The following is a 21,698-nucleotide window of genomic DNA, read 5'->3' on the forward strand; positions in this document are numbered from 1 at the left end:
TTGCATTCTTTGTCCTTCATGGTGAAATCTTTATTTTATATTCTCTCCAAAACCCAGCACAGGTTATCATTTCACATCTGAGTTCATCTCTCACATGTATTTCACACTCAGGAAGCTAAGCAGTGCACGTATAGTCACGTATTTCTCACAAGTCCTCTAGAAGGGGTTATTACAGTTCAGCCTGAGGTGGCATGCTGCTGTTGAAACTTTTGGTGCTCTGTGAATATTTGAGAGGGTCTTCAGTTTGAATTTAATGTTCTCAGCAGTGCACACTACTGCAGCTACACTAACTGCGGTCTGTGTGTGTGTGTGTGTGAATATGCATATGCATATATGTGTTGTCCTGGATACGCAGCGAGTAGTCATGCAGCTATTTTTAAAAGTTGAGAGTCTTCAGAGTGCTGTGTTGCTGCCACGTTGTTACTAATGCGCATATCTGCATTAGAATGAGCATTCTCAAACTAATGCAGCATCTCCTTCCTTCCGTTTGGGAGGAAGAATCCTCTTAAAGGCTAAAAGCTGAGCTAAAACAACGCGCTGAAGTGATATTGCCTCTAATCTGCTTCCGTAAAAGATCTGTGATAAATATTTGTTATTATGATTATAAACCTGACACAATGTCACAGAGCATTTTTGAATCCAGGCTTGAACAGTTTCAAAATGTCATTTTTGGCCGGACTCCTTTCACACGCAAGGAATCCAACAGTGCAGCATGCGTCGCCCAATTCAGCTGTGAACACTGCATCCTATAATTCTGGAGATATTCTTTAAGGTAGTAAAAATCATCTCACTGTCTTGCAGCATGTCTTAGGATGTGATCGGTTGTTTATCTCCGCCATAAAACAAATCATGCTTGTGAGTGTTTCTTTATTTGTAAAGGACAAAAGTGGGAGGAAGGAGGTAAGGTCACTGAAAGAAGTATAAGAGTACAGCCAGACAAAGAGAGGGCTTCATGAAATAGATTTATAATAGAGGGGGGTGTAAGGTGGTCCTAAGGAACACAGAGAAAATAAAAAACAGACTGATCTAATTGGCTAACATGCTCTCAGTCACTTCTGTTTTACATTCCCTGATGGGTGCTTTCCTTTCTGCAATACAGTGTGCCCCCCCCCCCTCCAGTTTTTATGTCTCATGCTATTTGTCTCACACACACACACGCAGACACAGTCTCATTTTTCATTTGCTCTCTCTAAAACTTGCGTCTTCCTTTAAGAGGATGGCGCTAGAAGGCATCTGGTGGACGGGGCCCGTCTTGGAAGCAGGAGGAGGCCTTGGCCGATTTTCGGGTCAGTCCAGCGACGCGTCAGCACATGGTTTCGTTTGTGTCCATTTAAACCTGAATAAGATCTTCAACCAAGTACAAAGCCTGCACTGGAGGACCTCATACACTTTCTATTTCAAAGACTGGTGTCCCTCCTACTGCTCCCCCTCCTGGTTTCTCTCGTCCCTCCTGCTCTTCTCCTTTCCCTCGTCCCCCCTCTCGTCTTTCCTCCAGTTCTGAGGCACACAAGAAGTCCTGGGACTGTGACTGTGAGTGTCCCAGGGACTCCACTGACAGGCTTCGGCTGGACAGGATGCTACTTAGGCTGGACTGGCGGGCGCCTCTGGGATGGGTCTCGATTTCTACCCGGACCTCAATATTGGTTCCTTCCCTGGAGGGAAAACAGACATAGATAAAGGTATCAGCTGTAAAGCTGCAAGGTATTCACTAAACCAGACCATGCAAAAAGTTCCTAAGTAATAAAAGACAAATACTGAAAAATCACTTTTAGTAAAAAATCCTAAAATAAAAACAGGCAATCCAGAGCAACAGTTACCTCAGAGGAAGCGCTTGTGTGTCGTCGAGTTCACTATCAGGCACAATGACCACCTCGCAGTCCACCGGACTGTCCCGCTGGGTATATTCATGGCGTTTTGTGGCTTCATCCAATCTCACATAGCTATCTAAGTCTGGGGGCATGGTGCTCGTACTTGGTAGGACGCCCACTTCCTGTATACTGACCCTAACTTCCTGGACGCTGGTATCACCGAGCGCTGGGTTGTTCTGACCCGTCCAGTGGTCGCTGACTACATGAGAGAATAGAAGATCTATAAGAGAAGTTGAAACGTCATCAGTTTAGGCCGACAACCACAACTCAGTACTCAATTATTTCAGTAAAATAATATCCCCAACCTTTTCATTACGATGTGTAAACGTTTATACTCACAGCTGGCTAAGTCCTCCAGCTGGATTTTATGTGTTTCAGGAGGTTCACTTTGCGGTCGACACCAGCCGTTCCTACAGAGCGACATGGGGACGACCCCGTACACATAAGTCAGCATTAGCGGCACACCCACACCTGCAGGAAAACAGGAAACAGAAGAGTAGCAGAAATTAATTAATTATACATTATATGTGATTATAGCCATTTCTCTACGGTTTGTGCCAAACTATCTTTTAATAACACAGAAATTATTATATAAAAAGTACTGCTGCTGTTGAGTAATGCCAACTCATTCAAAACTACATTCAAAATTACAAGTTCTGAGTTGTACGTGTTCATTATATTATTGCAATAACCCACAGCCAACACAAGAGGGAGCCCTCCCTTCTTCACTATGGACTGGACTGAAATGCAACACAAGGGACCTTTTAATTTCAAGCTTTTATATACATTTCGATTGAATTGTAGTTAATTTGATCTTTCTTTAGTCTTATTCTTATATATAAGTATTTATTTTAAAGATTCTTTGAATATCTGTTTATATCACTTGTTATTTCATTAGTTTGATTTCAGGGAACCTTCATTATTCCCTTAAAACTTCTTCTGTTTCCATTCCATTACCTAGTTATACATGAATCTATATCTATATTTATATCTTTATGACAGGAGGAAAAACCTTTTTGCCATTGACAGTGAGTTTGTTTAATTTTTCTGACAACATAGATTGTGAATGCATGAATGTCCTTAAATGCACCAGCAGGAAAGACACAGTTCACTGACTGGCAGAATATAATAATATAGTTTTGACATAACAATTAAGCAATGGAAAAGTTGTTCACTATAATTGAGCCCCGTCTCTATATTATTTCAATATGAGAATATTTCAGTGCATAAATGAGTTTTCTCTACTGTCCATCATAACCGTTACCAAAGTCCTTTCAACAAACGTCCAAACTCAACGAGCAGCAGCCTGTGCGTGATTATGCAACCTGTGATTGAGGGAGGAATTCAGGAACACAAAGCAGAGTGCCAACCAAACAAAGAGGCATCGTTAACCCAGCGGGAACACTGGGCCACTATTGACTCAGCACCAGGGTGAAACCAGGACGAGAGGACGAGGCTGTCGGCCAAACTGATCACAGGGAGTGGAATGAACATGCGAAACTGTGTGTGTGGGTCAAAAACAGAGGAAGAAGACAGGGAGCTGCGACTGAAATATGAGCAACAAAATAACAGTTGTAGATGAGAGCGCAAAACGGACGACAGCGATAAAGTGAAGCCAGGGTGGAAAGTGAAGGGGCGCAGAGACAGTACAGAGGGATGCAGAGGGTTAGGAGGGGAGGGTGAAGAGAGCAGTACGACTAAATGTGTGTGTGTGAGTCAATGGAAGGTCCGTCAGCGTGCGGTACCGAGATGGTTGTGACACTGCAGAGGGAAGCTGACAAAGCCTTAAGGATGTCTGTCACAGTTGTGAATGTTACCTACAGTAGGGAGAGGCATGAGTCATCCAAATACTATGTGTGTGTGTGTGTGTGTGTGTGTGTGTGTGTGTGTGTGTGTGTACTCTTAAATTTTGTGTGTAGTACGTGGGTAAACCATGCAGGAGGCAAGACATCATCAGGAAATCATCCTTTGTCACTCATTTGCAGTTGTGTTTCCATTGTGTGGCATTGGTGGTTGTGTTGCGGCTTTTGCACTTGCACTTTCCGTTAATGCGCCTGTGTGAGCCACTGTATCCCAGCGTGCTGGACAGGAGGTGGTTGGTTATGTTGCACTTTGCCTCTTACCCACAGTGACAGCTGCTATAACTGGCGACACAAAGACTGACATCATCACCCCACTTGCCACAGTCAAGTAGTGCTTGCTTCCTGAGATACTGTTTTTCTTACAGCGACCATGGACCTGGAAGGTAACACATAAAACATAAATTAGATCAGTTTTTTTTCCTTATCCTTGTTCCTGTCAATTATACATGTCTACCAAAGAAAGCATGCGTGAGAGAAAAGGAGAAAGGAGAATACCGAGGCCATATGAAAATGTTCTGCAGTGTAGATACTCAGTCAGTTCCACTCTTCAAACCAGTATTTTCCCATGTTCCCTGATCGTTTCGTACCTTTCGGCCCATGTAGATCGGTATGCCGACAATGATGACTGGGATGGCAATGCCCGCTATAAGGGAGATGACCACCGGTGCTCCGAGCAACATGCCCACCTGCCACAGAACCTTGCGGGTTTGTGACCATGGCTTCTTCCCCCAAAATGTGCATCCTGAGGGACTGAGATACAAACAGAAGTGGGTCAGATTTATTATCATGAGAAAATTCAGGGTGGAGGACAGTGTCTATTGTATGGATGGTGATGAGGTTTTGTAAAGACATTTTCCCCAGAGGAAGATGCCCTGATTTTTTCCTGTAGAAGAATGAAATGTTTGGTCTTGAGAGAAATATCTTAGAAATTAGATGAATTTATATAAATTTGCAACAGATATTCAAGGTTCCCAGGGGATGCTTTCTCATGACCTTGGTAATGACCTTTACTTTTCATCCAGCATCACTATCAGGTCTATATCTTATTTCTCCAGTACTGTGGTTTTTAGTAGCTGCAAAATTAACTTCACCTCAAAATTAGGTACATAATGGTGAATCTGGTCATTTTCTATGAACACCAGCATGTTAGCATTATCACTGTGAGCATATACGTAGCTTCAACCAACTCAAGACACAAACACACTTTTGACTGATTCTTTTTTAAAGATGCCAATGAAATAAATGAGGACGTGCAACAGCATGACGACATTAGCAGGCTGTCTCATTGCCTTCATTGCATCATTAGCCAAACTGAATGATCTCGTCCTTTTTTCATTTCAACCTTTCTGGATGACACTTATTTAGAGAAGAGAGAAATGGAAAAGCTTGCCTGTTTACGTCTGTTCATCAGGAGCAGATATTCTGACGACTGATGTGACTTAGTGATAACTGTCGACTTAAATGTTACTTTAATCTCCGAGCAGAGGTGTTGTGCTGTAATTCCAACTGCCAGAGAAACAGTTCAACGCTGACTAATGCTGTTTGGTCTTAATCGAGCAGCAATTAGGGAACAGCAGTGACAACATGACGAACGCAGCACCTCAGGCAACGCAGTTTTTCAAAGCCCACGTTTGTGTTGGAACAGCAAATGCCACTCTAGGGTGGCATTATGGCGAGATGATTAAGTTGTACACTGAACCTGCAGATTTGCGGTGACATGATAAAAGCTTTGCCTTTCTGCACGAGGCTCGCTGTTATTTATAGCGTGAAAGGCGGAGAGGGGTGAGGAAAGAGAAAAGGAGGGTGAGGGGGCATGGAGGGGAGAGGAGGAGAGAAAGTGTGAAAAGACGGCGACTCAGGAGCAGAACCCGAGACATGAAAAAAAAATCAATATGTGAAAAAAAAATCATGCATCTCTGCACTATACAGTGTAGATAAAGATGGATGACGTGACAGCTCCCCAAAAGTGAAGCCAATAAATCATCTTGATTGCCCCCTCTAGTGCTCCTCCATGTTAATGGATAGGACATGAACCAAATTAAAAGGTCAAAGTACCAAATATTTCTCAAAAGATTGTTTCTGTCATTTTAAGGGTACTTGTTTCACCAAGAGTTCATTTTTCTAAAGCTGTGAAACGTGATGATTGACAGCTGATACTGACTAGTGATCAGTTGTGCTCATGTGTCTTGACTCCACAATCACTACTGAGCAGAGTTTGGCTCCAAATAACATCAATCATCATTCAGCTTCATTTTTCTAGGAGGACATGGAGACACGTCGTCCATCTTTATATTAACTCTAAATCTACATCTTTCATACGCTGTTGTTCTAAAATGGACCTCAGACAGTAGAGAGATGACACTGTTTGTTTAATGTTACTTAATCAGCTTTTAGCTAGTCTTGTAGCTTAAGTTACATATTCTGCCGCACTGGAGATCTGGAGAGGGGGGGGGTTTTGAACTGACAAGTCAGCATTGATTCCCAGGAGCTCAGACGAATGGTTGAAAGTGGAGCAGTCTTACAACACTGACATAGTGTCTGTGTGTCCTCTTGACCTGACAAGTATTTATCTCTGGCTTAAAACCTATAGATGAAATAGTAGGTATTAATGAAATTATTGTAGCGAAGAAGTTTTCATTCTTTAGAACAAACTGAATCTTACAAAGGCCAAAGTTGCCATCGATTTATTTCCACCTCATGCTGTTGAGAAGGATCAAATTCTGCTGCTCTTTCTCTTGCGCTTTTTGTGCAGTGCTTCTACAATATAGGTCACAAATATATAATTCACTATAGAATGGCAATTTATTTACATTAGAAATTAGTTTTAATTATACGTTTTTTTTATTTTTGATTAATCTTTCGGTCTAAAATCTTGAAAAAAAGCCCAAAGAGTTTGATATATGCTTTTGCTCGTGTATGTTTCTCGTGTAGTTATGAGCTGACTGTGAAGAGGACACCTGAGGTAGTGCACGTCGGTGATCTCCTGCATACACAGCCAGCAGAACTGACAGGCACACACAGTGCAGTTCATACGGTTACAGCTGCCATCATTGGTCTTCATGATGTAGGCACCACAGCGAGGGCACGGTTTGATCTCCTCTGCATCTGAAGCGACAGAGTGAACACGGAACAGGTTCAACACACGCTCTGCAATATTCACTCACTTAAAGGGAGAGCTCGACATTTCTTTTTCCTTGAAGCAAATAATGAAGTCTCCAAAAACTGGAGCCAAGAAATGTTTAAGGCTCATTTTACACTTCAGCTTTTGTGTGCATTCAACAAACAGGATATCAGATGTTAATTAATGTGCGCTCGACGTGCTGGTAGGTGGATTGTGTTACACGTGGACGGAGCCAAGCTCGCTGATTCCCTGGTTACAAGATATCTGAGACTGCGACAAAGCTGCTGTTCGTACCTCCTCCAGGTTCTTCATTGAAGACGTACAGCGTGGAGGCATCGTTGCCACCTGAGGTGTGGCGGGCTCGCTGCCGCCGGGCCTGGTCGCACGTCTGGTTGGGGTGCCACAGCTGGCGACAGTGGTAGCAGAACTCCGTGTCACATCCCTCGCGGCCGCAGCTCAGCTTGGGACACTCCGCACAGCCGTAAGCTATCACTGCGTAGCTGAGGAGAGAGAGAAATGGCAGATGGAATATGGTTGATAAATTCTGAAGGATCTCCTCCAAACACATATGAGGATTTGCACTGGAGCCTTGAAACATTCAAATCACACAATTATGTTTCATACAGATAAACCTTCCACCTTCAGCAGGTGAATGTGAAAACACCTCACCTCAGCACATCAGTGAAAAATGTGCCGCGGATCCCAGTTTTCATTTACATATCGTACACATGGATGCAGATGATAGCACGAGCACACAGTGGCATCCCCCCACCCCCACCCCGATGGTTTCAGGCTATTGTGTTGATTGACGGTATGAAAGAAACATGCAGTCGCAGTGCCATAGCAACAGGCAGGAAACAGGAATAGTGTTAGCCAATGTAAATTTGGGTGTAAACAAAACAAGTCTATTGAAAAATCTGCTTTGGAATTCTGTTCAATGAAGAAGAAAATAGTTTCAACATGTTTTCTGGAGCTCAAGGATACACTTGATGTACTTTTGTACAATATTCTTTAGTTTCATTCGGATCCTACATCTACCAGGAGATGCAGCTGCATAATTTCAACAGGGGCCGTCATATTATGGCTCTGGATTAGATATCGATTGAGGCTTGATATATGTATTAAGATATAAAAATATACAGCATAATATTCGTTTCAATGTAAAGTTTCCTCAAACATCAAACTGCAGAAACGTTGGACAGAAGTTGTTTTTTAACATGGACACAGTCAGGTTTTAGGCAGCTGTAGCCGTGCAGCACTTGCTCTGTCTTGCATGACCAACTCCTCACTGCTTCCCATTAGAGAGCCTCTGCCCTGCAGCAGCATCACATATGCAGCAAATCAACACAACAAATGTGTTCGCACAGACACACAAGTGCACAAAACCCCGCATTTTGCTACACTTTCTCAGAACCAAGATAATCTCCAGCTAAGCTTCTGTCACTAAGACCTCGAGGAATGTCTGTATGTCGGGAACATGGTAATACACAAAACCCGCAAATGTGAACTTGTAGTTTACATAACAAGTGAAATGCTTAAAAAAGCTGCTCTCTGTGGGAACCTTCAGTCATTTAAAATCTTAAACACAACAACAGCAACCTCCACTTTAAGAATATGTCAACACTAAAATTGTGTGATTCTTTTTTGTTTGGTTTGTCAATTCGGAAACTCGATCTCTTGTTTCTGTGTTAAATTTAATTCAGCGCAGCATCAGACAGATTGGTGTATTGATCTCTGCTCCACTCGTACATGATGACTGGGCTGTGAGCACTGACAGCTGGGGAGATAGACAGACCTGAACCCTGGTGCATGCATACGTGCTCCTCCTGACCACAGATATCCACTGAACACACACACACACACACACACACACACACACACACACACACACACACACACACACAATGATTTCCCATCAGCAGCCCTATCCCATTACCCATCTATGAGCATTTAGGTGATGCAGTGATGGAGCAGCGTCCTTAACAGCAGAGAAAGTTAACTCAGAGCTTGTTGGCTGCAATGCATTGTGGTCTATTGAGGCTGCTGTCAAACATGTCTCTATTCCACAGTGGATTTCTCTCTGTATGATTTATTATTGTGTCTTAGATCGATTCTGAAATGGAATCACAGTGTAGCTGCACTTTAAATACATGAGGTGATGTTATCCACATTTCAGCCAGTTCTCCTCAGGGAGACAGAAAATTGTCAAGTGATCCTTGCCAGGCACAAAGCTAATGAAAGTGCTGATGAAAAAGAACCATGAAAGCTGAATTTTTAAACATGTAAATGATTAATAAAAGTTAAAATACAGGAGATTTAGACAGATTCTTGCAAAGTTGTAGTTCCAGAGATAGAGGCGTGGCTCATCTTACGCAAGCAGTCTGTTCTGTTCCAAGATCTGCAAAAAATATCTTGGTCGCATCAAACTTACTCATCAAGATTATTTTTATATTGATTATATAAATCTGCCTGATGTCAGTTCAGCTTTTTAACATCCAATCAATCATCTTGACATTGAAAAACTGTTCCCAGCGTTTTATATGTTGTGCAACCTGTGGTTTTTCACAAGTGCTGTCATTCTGTAGCTTTGGATTATGGGTAGTTGTTTTAGAATGTAATTACAGTGCAGGGAATCACAACTGTGTTGCTCAAAATATATTTTGTTATTTCTAGTTTAGACAAAGAGAAGCTATCCTTCCTTACATTACTCTTTATTATTATCAATGAATGGGCCATTTAAAGGTTCAGTGTTTATAATTTAGTGACCTCTAGTGGTGAAATTGCATGTTGCAGCTGAATACCCTTCACCTCATTCTCAAAAGGTGTTTAGTTTTTCCAGTTTGGACGACTGTAAAAAATATGGCAGCCTCCACCCCCCTTTAATATGAAGGGCTTATTCTAGGGTAATGAAAATAAACAATTTGAACATTCGGGTGATCATAAGATTATTTTAAAACTGTTGATCTGCTCCTGAATCTAAATGTTGCAGGGCCGTGTTTCTCACCTGCAGTCAGGTGCAGGGCACCAGCGTGTATCTGGATCAGCAGCTAGAAAACGCCTCAGCTGGTACTCCTCAAACCGCTCCAGCAGCGCCCGGTCATCCAGGATGGCGCGCACATCCAGTGGCGCCAGCGTCTCGGGGCACTGCGGGCACGCGATGCCCACCCGGCTCTCAGATATCTCGATGCGCAGGTACTGGCGGAGACAGTCGGAGCACGTCCGGTGGGAGCAGGAGCTTAGTCGTGGGAAGTGGCAACGCGGTTGACTGAGCAGGCACAGAGGACACTCCTCCAGATGTTCGTCCAATAGCTGTTCCTGGCTGGAGGAGGAGAGGGACAGGACGTCGGTGGAGCCCCTGCTGACCCCACCCGCACATTCGGCCGTGGCGGCGACCTCCTCACCCGCCTCGGCTGCTGCTGATGCACCTTCTCCTTCTCCTCTTTCGGCACCAGAAACTCTTGATTCTCCAGCCTCGTCTGCTGTGACGCTGAGGTCCTGTGAAGAGTTACAGAGCTGCTGCTTCATCACAATCACTCATGTGCATTAACAAAAAAGTCCTCTCACACACAGTTGAACTGACTTGTGAGAATTTTCTTCTTATACTCTCAAAAATATTTTATTTTAAAAGTTAAGTGGAGCATCCTCACACTACTAGTAAAAATCTGTTAGGCCTAGTGTGTGTCGGTAAATAGTCTCTTTGGTCCACTTTGTTTCTTGGCAACATAATTCCTACAAATTACCAATTAATTAAATAAACACACTAATGGATTTGGGCTGTAGAAGCGTGGGAGAGGGAGGAAGCAGAAGGTAGTACATCTAAAGTTAATGATTTGCAGCCTCTCGTTTGATCAGTTCTTCAGACTTTCGTTTTTGAGAACCAAAACCATACCATCTAAAAGTCTGGAAAAACACCCCACTAAAATATAATTTATCTTAACTTCATGTACAACAGTGAATGTAAATCTGACTAAATGTATATGGAGTTAGAACCATTAGAAATAAGCACAAAAGTAGTTACATTAAGGAGCTACTAACTCCTTATGTAATATTATTATTTGAAGATTTGCCATCAGGACCCCAAGGCTCTGAAGCTCCTTGCCTGAGGAGATTAGACTTGCCAGCACTTAAACTGTTTTTAAATCACAGCTTAAAACACATATTTATAGGAAACCATTTTAAGGCCTTGTTCTATTTTAATATTTTCCAAAAAACACTTTATAACCTTGTTTAGATAAGATTTTATTATTTTATCAATTCTTACAATTTGGTCTATGAGCTGTATGTTTTGAAATGGGAAGACAAAGACACCTCCTCACCTGCTCTGGGTGCTCGCTGGGCGTCAGGGTGATGGCCACCTCCTCTTTGGGCCACGCTTCCAGGGGCCTCTCGGGCCTCGGCTCCGATTTGGGCTTTCTGCTGAAGAAGTTCAGGAAGCTCAGTGGCCCCGTCTGCTGCTTGGGCCTCTTCATGGTCTGGGACTGGAGCGGTAGCAGCAGCAGAGGAGGGCAGGCCAACGACCATGAGCAGGATACAACCGGTGTGTGTGTGACTGTGTGTGTGATTGTGTGTGTGTGTGTATGAGAGAGAGGAAGAGTAAGCACAAGTGTGTGTGTGTGTGTGTGGGAGGGTGAGCACAGGGAGCTCTCACGACTCTTGGAACTGGGCGTGTGCTCTGCTGTGCGAGGGAGGAAGAGCAGGAGGGATGGTGAGGGAGACGACAGGGAGGAGGTAATCCCCGCCCGAGGGGAACATCGCTGATTTGGAGCCCGTCCGAGTTCTGGTCATGTGGTTTACTTTGTCTCCTCAGTGTCCTTTCTGTCCTCCACCTCCCCTGCAGTTCGCTAGAGCTACTAGTCCTGAACTGGCAGACTCTCCTTCATCATGTTGGGCATCTTCTTCACCGGTTGCAGTCCCTCCCTCTAGAAACACAAATGCAACGACGACAGTGAATTACAAATATATGTGAATATGCACAGTGCTCTCTAAAGGCAGGTTGTCATTGTATCAAACAAGACCTTTGCTCTACAAGGTTCCTTTAATGAAAGTGGAGCTGCTACATGCATCATAGACAGTGATAATTATTGTGTTATTGCATTATGAAAATGTATATTGTGTTATGGTTGCACAAATTGTTCAAATTACTCCATGCAGATATTATTAAAAGTTGTACTGTGGGATTTCCCTGAAATGGCTGCGGGAGTTTGTGGCTGCATGAACATGGTCAAATCTATTTAAGATAAAAAATAATTTAATAGTTGAAGCATCAATTATTTTGTGGCAGACAGCCAAGGATGCTCTCCTCTCATTTATGATGACATCATCACATTTCCTTTTGAAAAAAATTGTTGATGACGCACTGCGGTGCCAGAGAGAGGCAGGAGAGGAGCAGGGAACAATGGGCATATCTCAAAAACTAAATGTGCCACATGTTTTTCATAAAGATCGATGAATTTATTTCATTTGCTGGGAAAATTGTAAAAATGTTGCAATGTTCAATCCGCCCCGCTTCCTGATCCACACCAACATTTAATGGATAAAACATATTTTCACCAAGTTTCATGGTATTCTGCGCAGTAGTTTTTGTGTAATCTTTCTAAAAGAAAAATCAAAGAAGCAAAGAGTAAAAATGTTAAAATAAATTTTGAAGTGTTCCTAAATATTTTATTAATGTTTTTATATTTTGTTTTGGATCAATATATTTTACGTGTTCAGTCAGCAAATTTTGTATTTTTTTATTTTACATTTAATTAAATTGTATTACTTTTATAAATCTTAACATGGTTGCAGGTAGACATTTCTATATATTAAGAGAATCTAAAACATATTGTCCTGCTCAACGTTAATTAATTCATCAAGTAACAGCTTGTTTTATTTAAAATCTGCCATCGTGCTCTCTTTTGAACTTGGCTTCTCCTTTGAACATTTTCCATGTCGACGAACCTCTGTGTGAACCCCGTGTGCATGAATGTAAATGTCTTCTATGAACTTCATCCCTCACGGCTGCAAATTCAAAGCCACATTATTCAGAGCATCCAGCAGGAAAACACAGAGAGCTCAATCTGAGCTGTGATGTTTCATTTATCGCATCTTCGTGGTTGGTAAACTATTCATTTTTAATTACTGCAAAACTGCTCCACTGAAATACAAGTGTGCTAAATAGTGGAGTCCGTCTCTTGGAAGGTTTTACTTGTAAACAGAGGATTTAGGCCTGACAGCACATGGCATTTACTCGAAGGAAACAAGTCTCAGAAGCCCATTTTGAAAATTGACCTTTCAATGATAATGCAAAAATAGCAATTCACAAAAAAAAGCTACATCTTTTCACCCATACTCTCTCCTATATGAAACCCCCAGAGAGTAATTTAATATAATAATAACAGAAAAGAAAATTGAGAGGCTTGAATCAACGCACTCCGGCCTCCCCTTTCACACAGACTCAGATATGAGCGGTGAGGTCACAGCCTTGAAACACAAAGAGCAGATGGATGAGAGCGTTGTGACTGGTCTGACAGAAAGGATCGGGAGAGATGACGGGTGAGGGCAAGGGTGAGGGCGAGGGTGAGGAGGGGCGGTGATGGACAGCACAGACAACTCATTCTGTCTCCATTAGGCAGCCGTGAGCCTTCGTAATCAGGCCCAGGGAGCTCAGAGAGCATGAGACGATTCAACCGCAGACCAATTAAAATAGCCATCTCCATATCCACGCTGCGTCAAATCAGAGCAGGAAATACAGCATGACGATAAAATGATATGATTATAAATTACAATGTATGTTCAGATGGAATAAAATCATATTTTCTAATTTTGTAATTACAGGAAAAGTAAAAAGATTAGGAGAGGGTGTGTGTTTCATCGTTCTGTGAACAGGGATGCACAAAGAATCTGGATTTATGTAACACTGCAGTGTCTAACCTTCTTTCATGCACAGAGACAGAGAGTTGGAGTTGTATTTATATTCCGGTCTGTGGATATGTTAGAATTGACATGAATAGCAGACTCTTCTTGCAGCAGCAGCACATCATTATACGCATATGGTAATTTAAGAGTAAAGAAAAGCCTTTTGAGAAGTTGGCACCATAAACTGATGATTAAACGATTTGAGTTTTTTATGTTACTGTATGTCAGTAATTTAGCTGAAATATTGTCCAATACACCCTAAAATAACAATATGGCTGCAGGAGAACAACAGCTGTTATTATCTTGTGTTTGTATGTTTTATGTTGATTTATTGTTGATGTTTTTTTCTTCTAAAACTGACTTGACATTTGAGTAAGTTATGATCGTTTTTTTCTCAAATGTTTAAATCAGTTAACGGACAAATATTTAGACACAATAAACAAAGTGGAAAAAATAGATTCAAAAGCTTGTTGCCAATATAAATTAGTCTGGTCTTTATCTATAGATAATCTGAACTGGATGGTTTTAAGCTTTTCTGTTTCTCTTGGGCGGAAAAAAAAACAGACGTTACGGAGGCAAAGTTGCAGCTGCAGTGTCCATACAACTCTTTTAAAGTGCTTACTGACATTAAAAATCTACTTCAAGACCAAATGGAGATGAAACAAATGTGATTTCAGCTCTTAAAGTCCTCTCTCTTTGAGTAATCTTTCCATTTCTGGATGATCACTCCACAACCTGACCATTATAGTTTCCTCTCAGAGTTCAGATGTATTTGTACAAACGTCCACTGGCCACTGTCCACTTCTCTCAACATGTAATTTGGGACAACGGATGTCAAAACCTCTCATGGTTCGTTTGATCGGCTTAAAAAAGCTGTAAGAATGAAGTTCCATAGAACTAGAATCACTGCCTCGCCAATCAGTCATGTTTCAATCACAATCTCTCCTTCTCTACCTTTCTCAGAACATAATGTCACAGGTGAACCTCAGTATCAAATGTCATCACTTCTATTATTTAATCCAATGAGACATTTATTTAAAAATGTGTCTAATTAGCACATCATTTCTTCATTTATGACCAAAAACATGTTTTGTGACATCAGTGTTACCTTGAACTTTTAACCTTTGACCACCAGAATCTAATTTAATTTATTTTGGCGTCCAAATGTATCATGATAACTAATCTGAAGAAATTCACTGATGGCGTTCCTGAGATATCATGTTCACAAGGTCAAAAACATGCTTTGTAAAACCACAGTGAATTTAATCTTTGACCACTGAAATCATATCCATTCAAACCTGACCCCAAAGGAACATTTGTACCATATTTGAAGAAATTCTCTACAGGTGTTTCTGAGATAACATGAACGGGATTATAACAAAAAAAGCATCATACTGCAGTATCAGTTTAAAAGGTTTTAGTTCTCCCACCACATTTTTCTGTATTATCTACAGCCTCGAGTAACTGTTACTGTTATATTTCTCATCCCAGTTGTGCATCTGCTTGAGTTTACCTAACATCCATGTTCCCTGGTGACTGACTTTCTTATCTCAAGCACAGGATCCAAAGCACCAACCTCTGTGTTCTGTGATGAACACAACGTGGAGCTGCTGTTTATTTATAGGAACCATTCCCACTTGTGAAACCATCAAATAACACACATATAACATCCAAGAGGTTCCATACGCATGCCATGAACATACTGTCGCTATATTGTGTATTTAATAAACATGCCCAGGCACACGGAGCACTGTGTGTCTAAACTACAGCTCAGTGGGCTCGAGGCAGAGCTTATCGCTCCACACTGAAGACAGACTTCTCACAACACAGCCGAGCAAAGACAAAGCTGCTCATTTGAAAACAGATCTTACAGAACAATATATCAACAGCGTATAAAACTTATCAAACCCCAAAACTATATTTTTTTTATAAATTACAAGCAAAACTTCAGCTATTCTCTATCTTACATTATATAACCATAATCAGTGCATTTCTCGGCTAAATATCAGCACATTTTGTCGAGTTTTGAAACCAAAGGAAAAAATGAGAGGCAACTCTGGTCTGTCTGATTTCACTCGGGTTTAGCTGCTCAGACTTGGGCCGGTTTTGGATATACACTGCACTGTGGTCGCTGGAATAAGCCAAAGCATTCTGACAAGTCACTTTGAGATGGCCAGTAAAATCCACCAAAGGAAGACCGATGCTGGACAGAGATAACTAAACTTTTTCTTCAACTTTTTCTTCCATTCGTCATGTTCCTTGAGTCTTGATTGTCTTGCTGAAAATCTTTGCAGGGCAGGCGTACATCGTCATAGATCATCATCATCTTGAATCAGATCATGAAAAAACACATCATCCACACACACAGGCACCCAGATGCACATATAGGACACATGTGAATTATGTTCATGCAGAGATGGACAAGGCAGAAGAAACGTCTGGATAACGAGATGCTATTTATCTTCTACGTCCTGTGGCTACGACACAAACACAGTTACTGATGGGACTCCAAATGTAGAAATGTATATTCACAGGCAAATCTTGTATTTAACAGGCGGTTGTGGGACATAGAGTCAAAATATTTAGTGATGGCCTCAACACAGTATCATATTAGTTTAAAAACTTACTTTAAAAAATAATCGTTAGCTTCAATAAAGTATTGCGACAACATGAGCTTTACTATGTTTTTATGATGTTATTGCCCCTCGATTTAAAGTGCAAACTGTGGTTAACCTGGGTTACTAAAGTAAATTATATTAAGGAATACACAGAATAAAGAAAGAAGTGCAACTTAAATGCTGCCAACATCTCTGATCACTGAATTTAATTCCTCAAAACAGCATCCGAGCTAATCAATGAACAAATATTAAAAACATACTCTTGTATCTAAACAGTTATTTGAAATTATTGAGTTAAGCAAAGTAAATGATGTCTTTCTTTCAAATTTATTTGATGACGAGACAGTGGGGAGAGATAGAAGGATCCCTCACAAAGCTCAGGGGAACATGGTTAACAACAACAGAAGGGATGGATACAGATGCTGCTCGGAAAGAGAGAGATTAAGAGAGAGGGAGAACGTCTCCAGTTTACAGCGTAATGGTGTTCTTTTGTCTTGAATGATTATGTTGATGTGTGTGTGTGTTTGTGTGTGTGTGTTTACAGCATACCGTACAATGCTCCTAAGGCCAAAGACGCACTTAAAGATTTGACCTCCCCTCTGTACACTACAGGCACTCCTTTGAGGTTTTATACTTCACTGGCTTTCTCTGCCACGGAGAACAAGCAATCCAATAAAAACACAGCCTTTACAGGAATTCAAATTCTTAAGGCGTCTCGAGGGATTAGCTAGGAATTAGAGGACAAACACAAAAACTTTCTTTCAGGGACCCAAATCTAAAAATTGCCCTCCATTCAGGTGGAAACAAATAATTGTGATAAAACTGTTAATATACATCAAGTTATAATTTTATTCTGAGGCTTTTTTCTGAGGCTGCCATCTGATCCAAATCTGCATCAAAATTTCATGGTTCTTCCTTAACCTATACCACATCCTTCCACTAGTTTCGTGGTAATCGGTCCAGTAGTATTTACGTAATCCTGCGAACTAACAAACATTAATGATCATCAAGTCTATCATTCAGAGCGGTTATAGGAGGTACAGTAGAATATTTTTTATATTCTCTGCCAAACTCAGGATTATGCATGTGCACGCTGCAGCTCTCTTTATAGCAAACAAGGAAAGTAAGTAAGTTCTCCACTACAACGAGCTTCAGCCACTTTTCACAGAAGCAAACCCTCATTTTTTATTCATTTCCAAAGGCAGAAGAGAAGCGATCTCTTGGCCGACAGCATGGCTGGACGTCATTACACAATATGAAGAGGATTTGGCTGCAGCCTTGTTTTCTTACTTTCCTGACATGATTCAGCATCACGCAGATTTAGGTTTAACGACAGAAGCAGCACAAGCACATGCACAGACTTGCAGTACAGGTAAAAAGTTTTAGAGCAGGAGTTTAAAGGGGACATTCCACCCAAATGGTAGCTTATACTCGCTGTATTCTGTGGTAAAACTCCTAATGGTTAGTTGTATTGTTTCAATCTTTAATTAACGTAGTTAACGTGGTGATTTAGTTGACACCGGAACAGCAGGAGAGTTGCTGGTGCACTGGCAATAGCAAGCAAACCAAATGCTGATGTTTTGTTCTAAATCTCAGAGATCTGGGGTTTGTAATAAATTCATGGTCGACAATTATTGTAACAAGCTGTCAACCTTCTCTCCTCTGTTCCACAATCATTCAAGTTTTCATTTAAACTTGCATTTAAAGAAAGTTTTCAAAATAAAACTAAAATCTTCTTTGCCACATTTCGTTACATGGTGCTGTATTATTATTTTTACTAAATATATGACTAGACTATAAAACTTGGTGAAATAACTTTAGTTTGAGAATCAGTACTTTTTTTTAAACAATAATAGTGATAACTATGGTAACTTCGGTCTCTATAATCATGATACAAAACGTTGACACTTTTTCATTTTAGAAAACAAACAACAGATGAACTTTGAGGGAGCGACGGCCGACCGTGGCACCTGACCCGCACAGATGGTTGTTTCTGTGTCACGAGAATATGAGATTAACCTGATCTGACCTCTTCATCCAAACATTAATGAGATGCAAATGAGCTGCCATGATATTAAGTTTTACAAACCAAACTTATTGTTGCATTTCTTACAAACCTGGACAACATCCTCTGCATGTCTTTAGAACCTCAGCTGCTTTAAGGTATTTCTACAGCCTCTCACGAATAATGCGTGTTGGAGCCTGTGGAACGGCCCTCCTCTGGATGACAGATGAAATATCAATGACAGAGGGGATTATTACACAACCAGCATCTGCCTCAAACCAGCCTCCCTTTCCTCTGAAATGCCAAAACGGGGAAGAAACTTGCCATGTTGCGCTTGTACGATCACTGGATTTAAAAAAGACAATTGGTCTTCAGTCAGTTTCCATGTGTTGAGTTCTGTTCCTCGGTGGAGGGAAACCTGATGTTCCACCATATTAAATATCTGTTCACTGGACACAAGCCCACATCAGCAATGCGGGTTTCAGAGGCATGAGAGTGACCTCAGCCTACACACACACAAACACACACACACACACACACACACACACACAGCTACCCTTATTAGGACTTTGCATTGATTCCCATTCTTTGTGTACAGCTGAACCAGGCCCTTATCCCTACTCTTGGCCGTGACCAATCCATGTCTTACCCTAACCTTAACCCAACCACCATTCACATTTTACATCTAACCTTAACCAGGACCTCAGAAAATAGGTTTTCCCTTATTAGGGCCAGACTTTGGTCTATATGATGATACTGGTCCTCATAAGATCAGTGTTTATGCTGGAAATGGTCCTTAAGAGGTGAGAAAACACACACTTCTGTGCTCCGTAGCATCCCTGGCCAAAATACTCCATGTGCTGCTCAACACTGTTTCTAAGTGACCTCTGGAAGCCCCCCTACACTTCATACTGTTGAATAAGGACAGTATAAGAGATTAGATTCGATATCCTTCAGTACAGTGTACAGGTGCAGAATTATGATAGCCACAAGTCTTTTTTATTCTCGTGTAAATCACTCATTCTTACTTTTTAACCCTGAAAAATAAATGAAGAAAAAACATATTCCACCAAATAAACCACATGCAGGCCTGAGGAGCACACATTGTGGATGCAATTGTGAATTCAAATGATATTAAATGTGTTATTAAGGCAGAAATAACCCACACTTGTTTAATTATGTGTAAATCAACAGATTTCATACATGCATTTTTAAAGGCAGGTCTGATCAGGGCATCAGTGCAGCTATCGCAGGGAGTGGCATGTTTAACAGGCTCCGTGTTCGCATTACACTGCATGTATGTGTGCATCACCTCCTGGACACGAGGCATGACAGCGCTACGTGCGTGTAAATTGCGCATCTGAGAGTCTGCACCGGGCCACGGGCGCACAACAAAAACACGCTATAATTGCACATTACGTAAACGGTGTCTTACCTCTCTGCTGTGCGCGGCGCCTTGTCTTTGCAGCGTAGAGATCAACAACTGGCTCCTCCCCTCCAGGACCAAACGGTGGCACAGCAATCTTCCTCCAAACCTCCTCTGTTTCCTCCTCTTCCTCGGTTTTCTTCTCCTCTCCACCGCCGCACCGACAGCGACTTGGCGACCGATGGAGGCTGCAGAGAGGGCGGGTGTGATGGTCGAGTCCGGCCCGGTGCAGAGAAGGAGACCCCCGCGGTGCAGGAGAGAGACTCCCCCCCCCCCACTGTGCAGCAGCAGCAGCAGACTGAGGGAGGGAGGGAGGGGAAGGAGAGAGGGGAGGCACACTGCAGTGACATGAACCAATGGGATGACGCACAGTCCCAGGATCTCCTATTCATAAATGCCCAGTCACATTTGATTTGAAAGATTGACTTCATTACAAACCCTAATGATGCTGCAGGGTCAATGTCACATCCACAAATGCACTGTGCCAAACCATAGACTTCATTTCACTGGATTTGAATTTACAAAAAGCAATACAACTGTCCAAATACTGTCCAAACAATAAACGTTTTAAGTTGTATATTGTTTTTGACATGATTTGTAACTGATTATATTTCCTCAACTGCTTCTGTCACTTAAAATGGTTATTTCATGTGTCTGTGAATAAAGTTGTAAAAACACAAAAGGACCTGGTATTGCACAGAATGCACATGGGTTTATAATTATACACTGAGTAAATATGAAACATATTGAGGATTTGTGTTAAATTGTGCATGATGTTGATCTAGTGCTCATTACAGGGAAATGATGTGTCTTTGGTTCTGTTACACTTCCTGTTGCTCGGGGATCTCCTGAAGCTCCTGAGACTCTCAGTGCTCACACTGAAACAAACACTGCCCTGATAATGTTGGTGAAAATACAACGGACACATGAAACACACTTTAAAGCTGTGGATATATGTGATAAAAGTACCCCATGGAAAAACCTATATATATCTCAGGTAATTCTTTCAGTAAGTCATTTACATTTACTAAACCTAAAGTGTAATAGTTGTATATAATTTTTTATATTGTCCCCATGATGTATTGTACAACTGTAAGCAATGTAAATACTCTATATAACATGTACTTGTCAAGTGGCAGTGTCAAATAAATTGAATTAAATATTTCATTTACTTTTAAATAAACCCACAGCCCCAGAACTGTGAAGAAAAACCTCACGAACCAAGATCATAACAAGGACGTTTCCGTCGTTATCTCTAAGAACCACAACTACCACAATTCAGTGCGGCACAGCAACCGGAAATTATTTTCGGAAGCGGAAACACCCGAGAGACGGAACAGAAATGTTTACAATAGAATCAAGGTGCAAATCTCCAACAACAACACAGCGTCCTGTGAACGCCTCAGGCCTTCACAATAAAAGCAAAGAGCTTGAAGGAATCTAATAAATAATCATTTTAAAGTTATCCACTGTAACTTTTTTACATATTTATAAAATAAATGAAAATAAAACAACACCTTAGGTAAAGTACTTAAACGAGGTTCTTTGAATAAACAAGGTGAGATCATTACTGTCCAGCTGTTTTCTTCTACAGTCTATGGTTGAAACCATACGTCGAAATGTTTAGTTTTGCTAACTATTTGTTCTATATTTATATTGAGACCACTGAAACAAATACTCATTCACAATCAAAAAAAATATCAAGCTGATCAAACAACCAAAATGATCTTGAACAAATGTTTTGGATTAATACTTGTGTTTTACTGTTCACAATTCAAATTACACAAATCAGTGAGTATTAGCTGTATTATGACATTCATACTAGCTACGTCACAGGATTGTGGTTTTATCGTTTACTTTTCACCTTTTATTTGAGTTGTTAAGTTATTGTTATTGTCATA

General features: G+C 41.2%; 1 protein-coding gene across 2 annotated transcripts in view; it reads right to left on the reverse strand.

Annotated features, from left to right (window-relative positions):
* Positions 1-21,698, reverse strand: part of LOC109636087 (E3 ubiquitin-protein ligase RNF19B) — a 22,063-nt gene continuing 365 nt past the window's right edge. The window contains exons 2-11 of one of the 2 annotated variants that reach the window (XM_020097619.2): positions 19,807-20,095; positions 11,168-11,770; positions 9,856-10,346; positions 7,146-7,351; positions 6,688-6,835; positions 4,318-4,480; positions 3,992-4,106; positions 2,208-2,339; positions 1,818-2,088; positions 1-1,652 (exon numbers count right to left, since the gene is read on the reverse strand). In XM_020097619.2, coding sequence (XP_019953178.2) covers positions 1,382-1,652; positions 1,818-2,088; positions 2,208-2,339; positions 3,992-4,106; positions 4,318-4,480; positions 6,688-6,835; positions 7,146-7,351; positions 9,856-10,346; positions 11,168-11,320 — 1,950 coding nt within the window. In that variant the 5' untranslated portion in view covers positions 11,321-11,770; positions 19,807-20,095 and the 3' untranslated portion in view covers positions 1-1,381. Of the gene's footprint in view, positions 1,653-1,817; positions 2,089-2,207; positions 2,340-3,991; positions 4,107-4,317; positions 4,481-6,687; positions 6,836-7,145; positions 7,352-9,855; positions 10,347-11,167; positions 11,771-19,806; positions 20,872-21,698 lie in introns of those variants that run through there. The other variant, XM_020097620.2, reaches the window with a different exon arrangement.

Source organism: Paralichthys olivaceus, chromosome 19 (assembly GCF_024713975.1).
Source record: "Paralichthys olivaceus isolate ysfri-2021 chromosome 19, ASM2471397v2, whole genome shotgun sequence".
NCBI classification, from domain to species: domain Eukaryota; kingdom Metazoa; phylum Chordata; class Actinopteri; order Pleuronectiformes; family Paralichthyidae; genus Paralichthys; species Paralichthys olivaceus.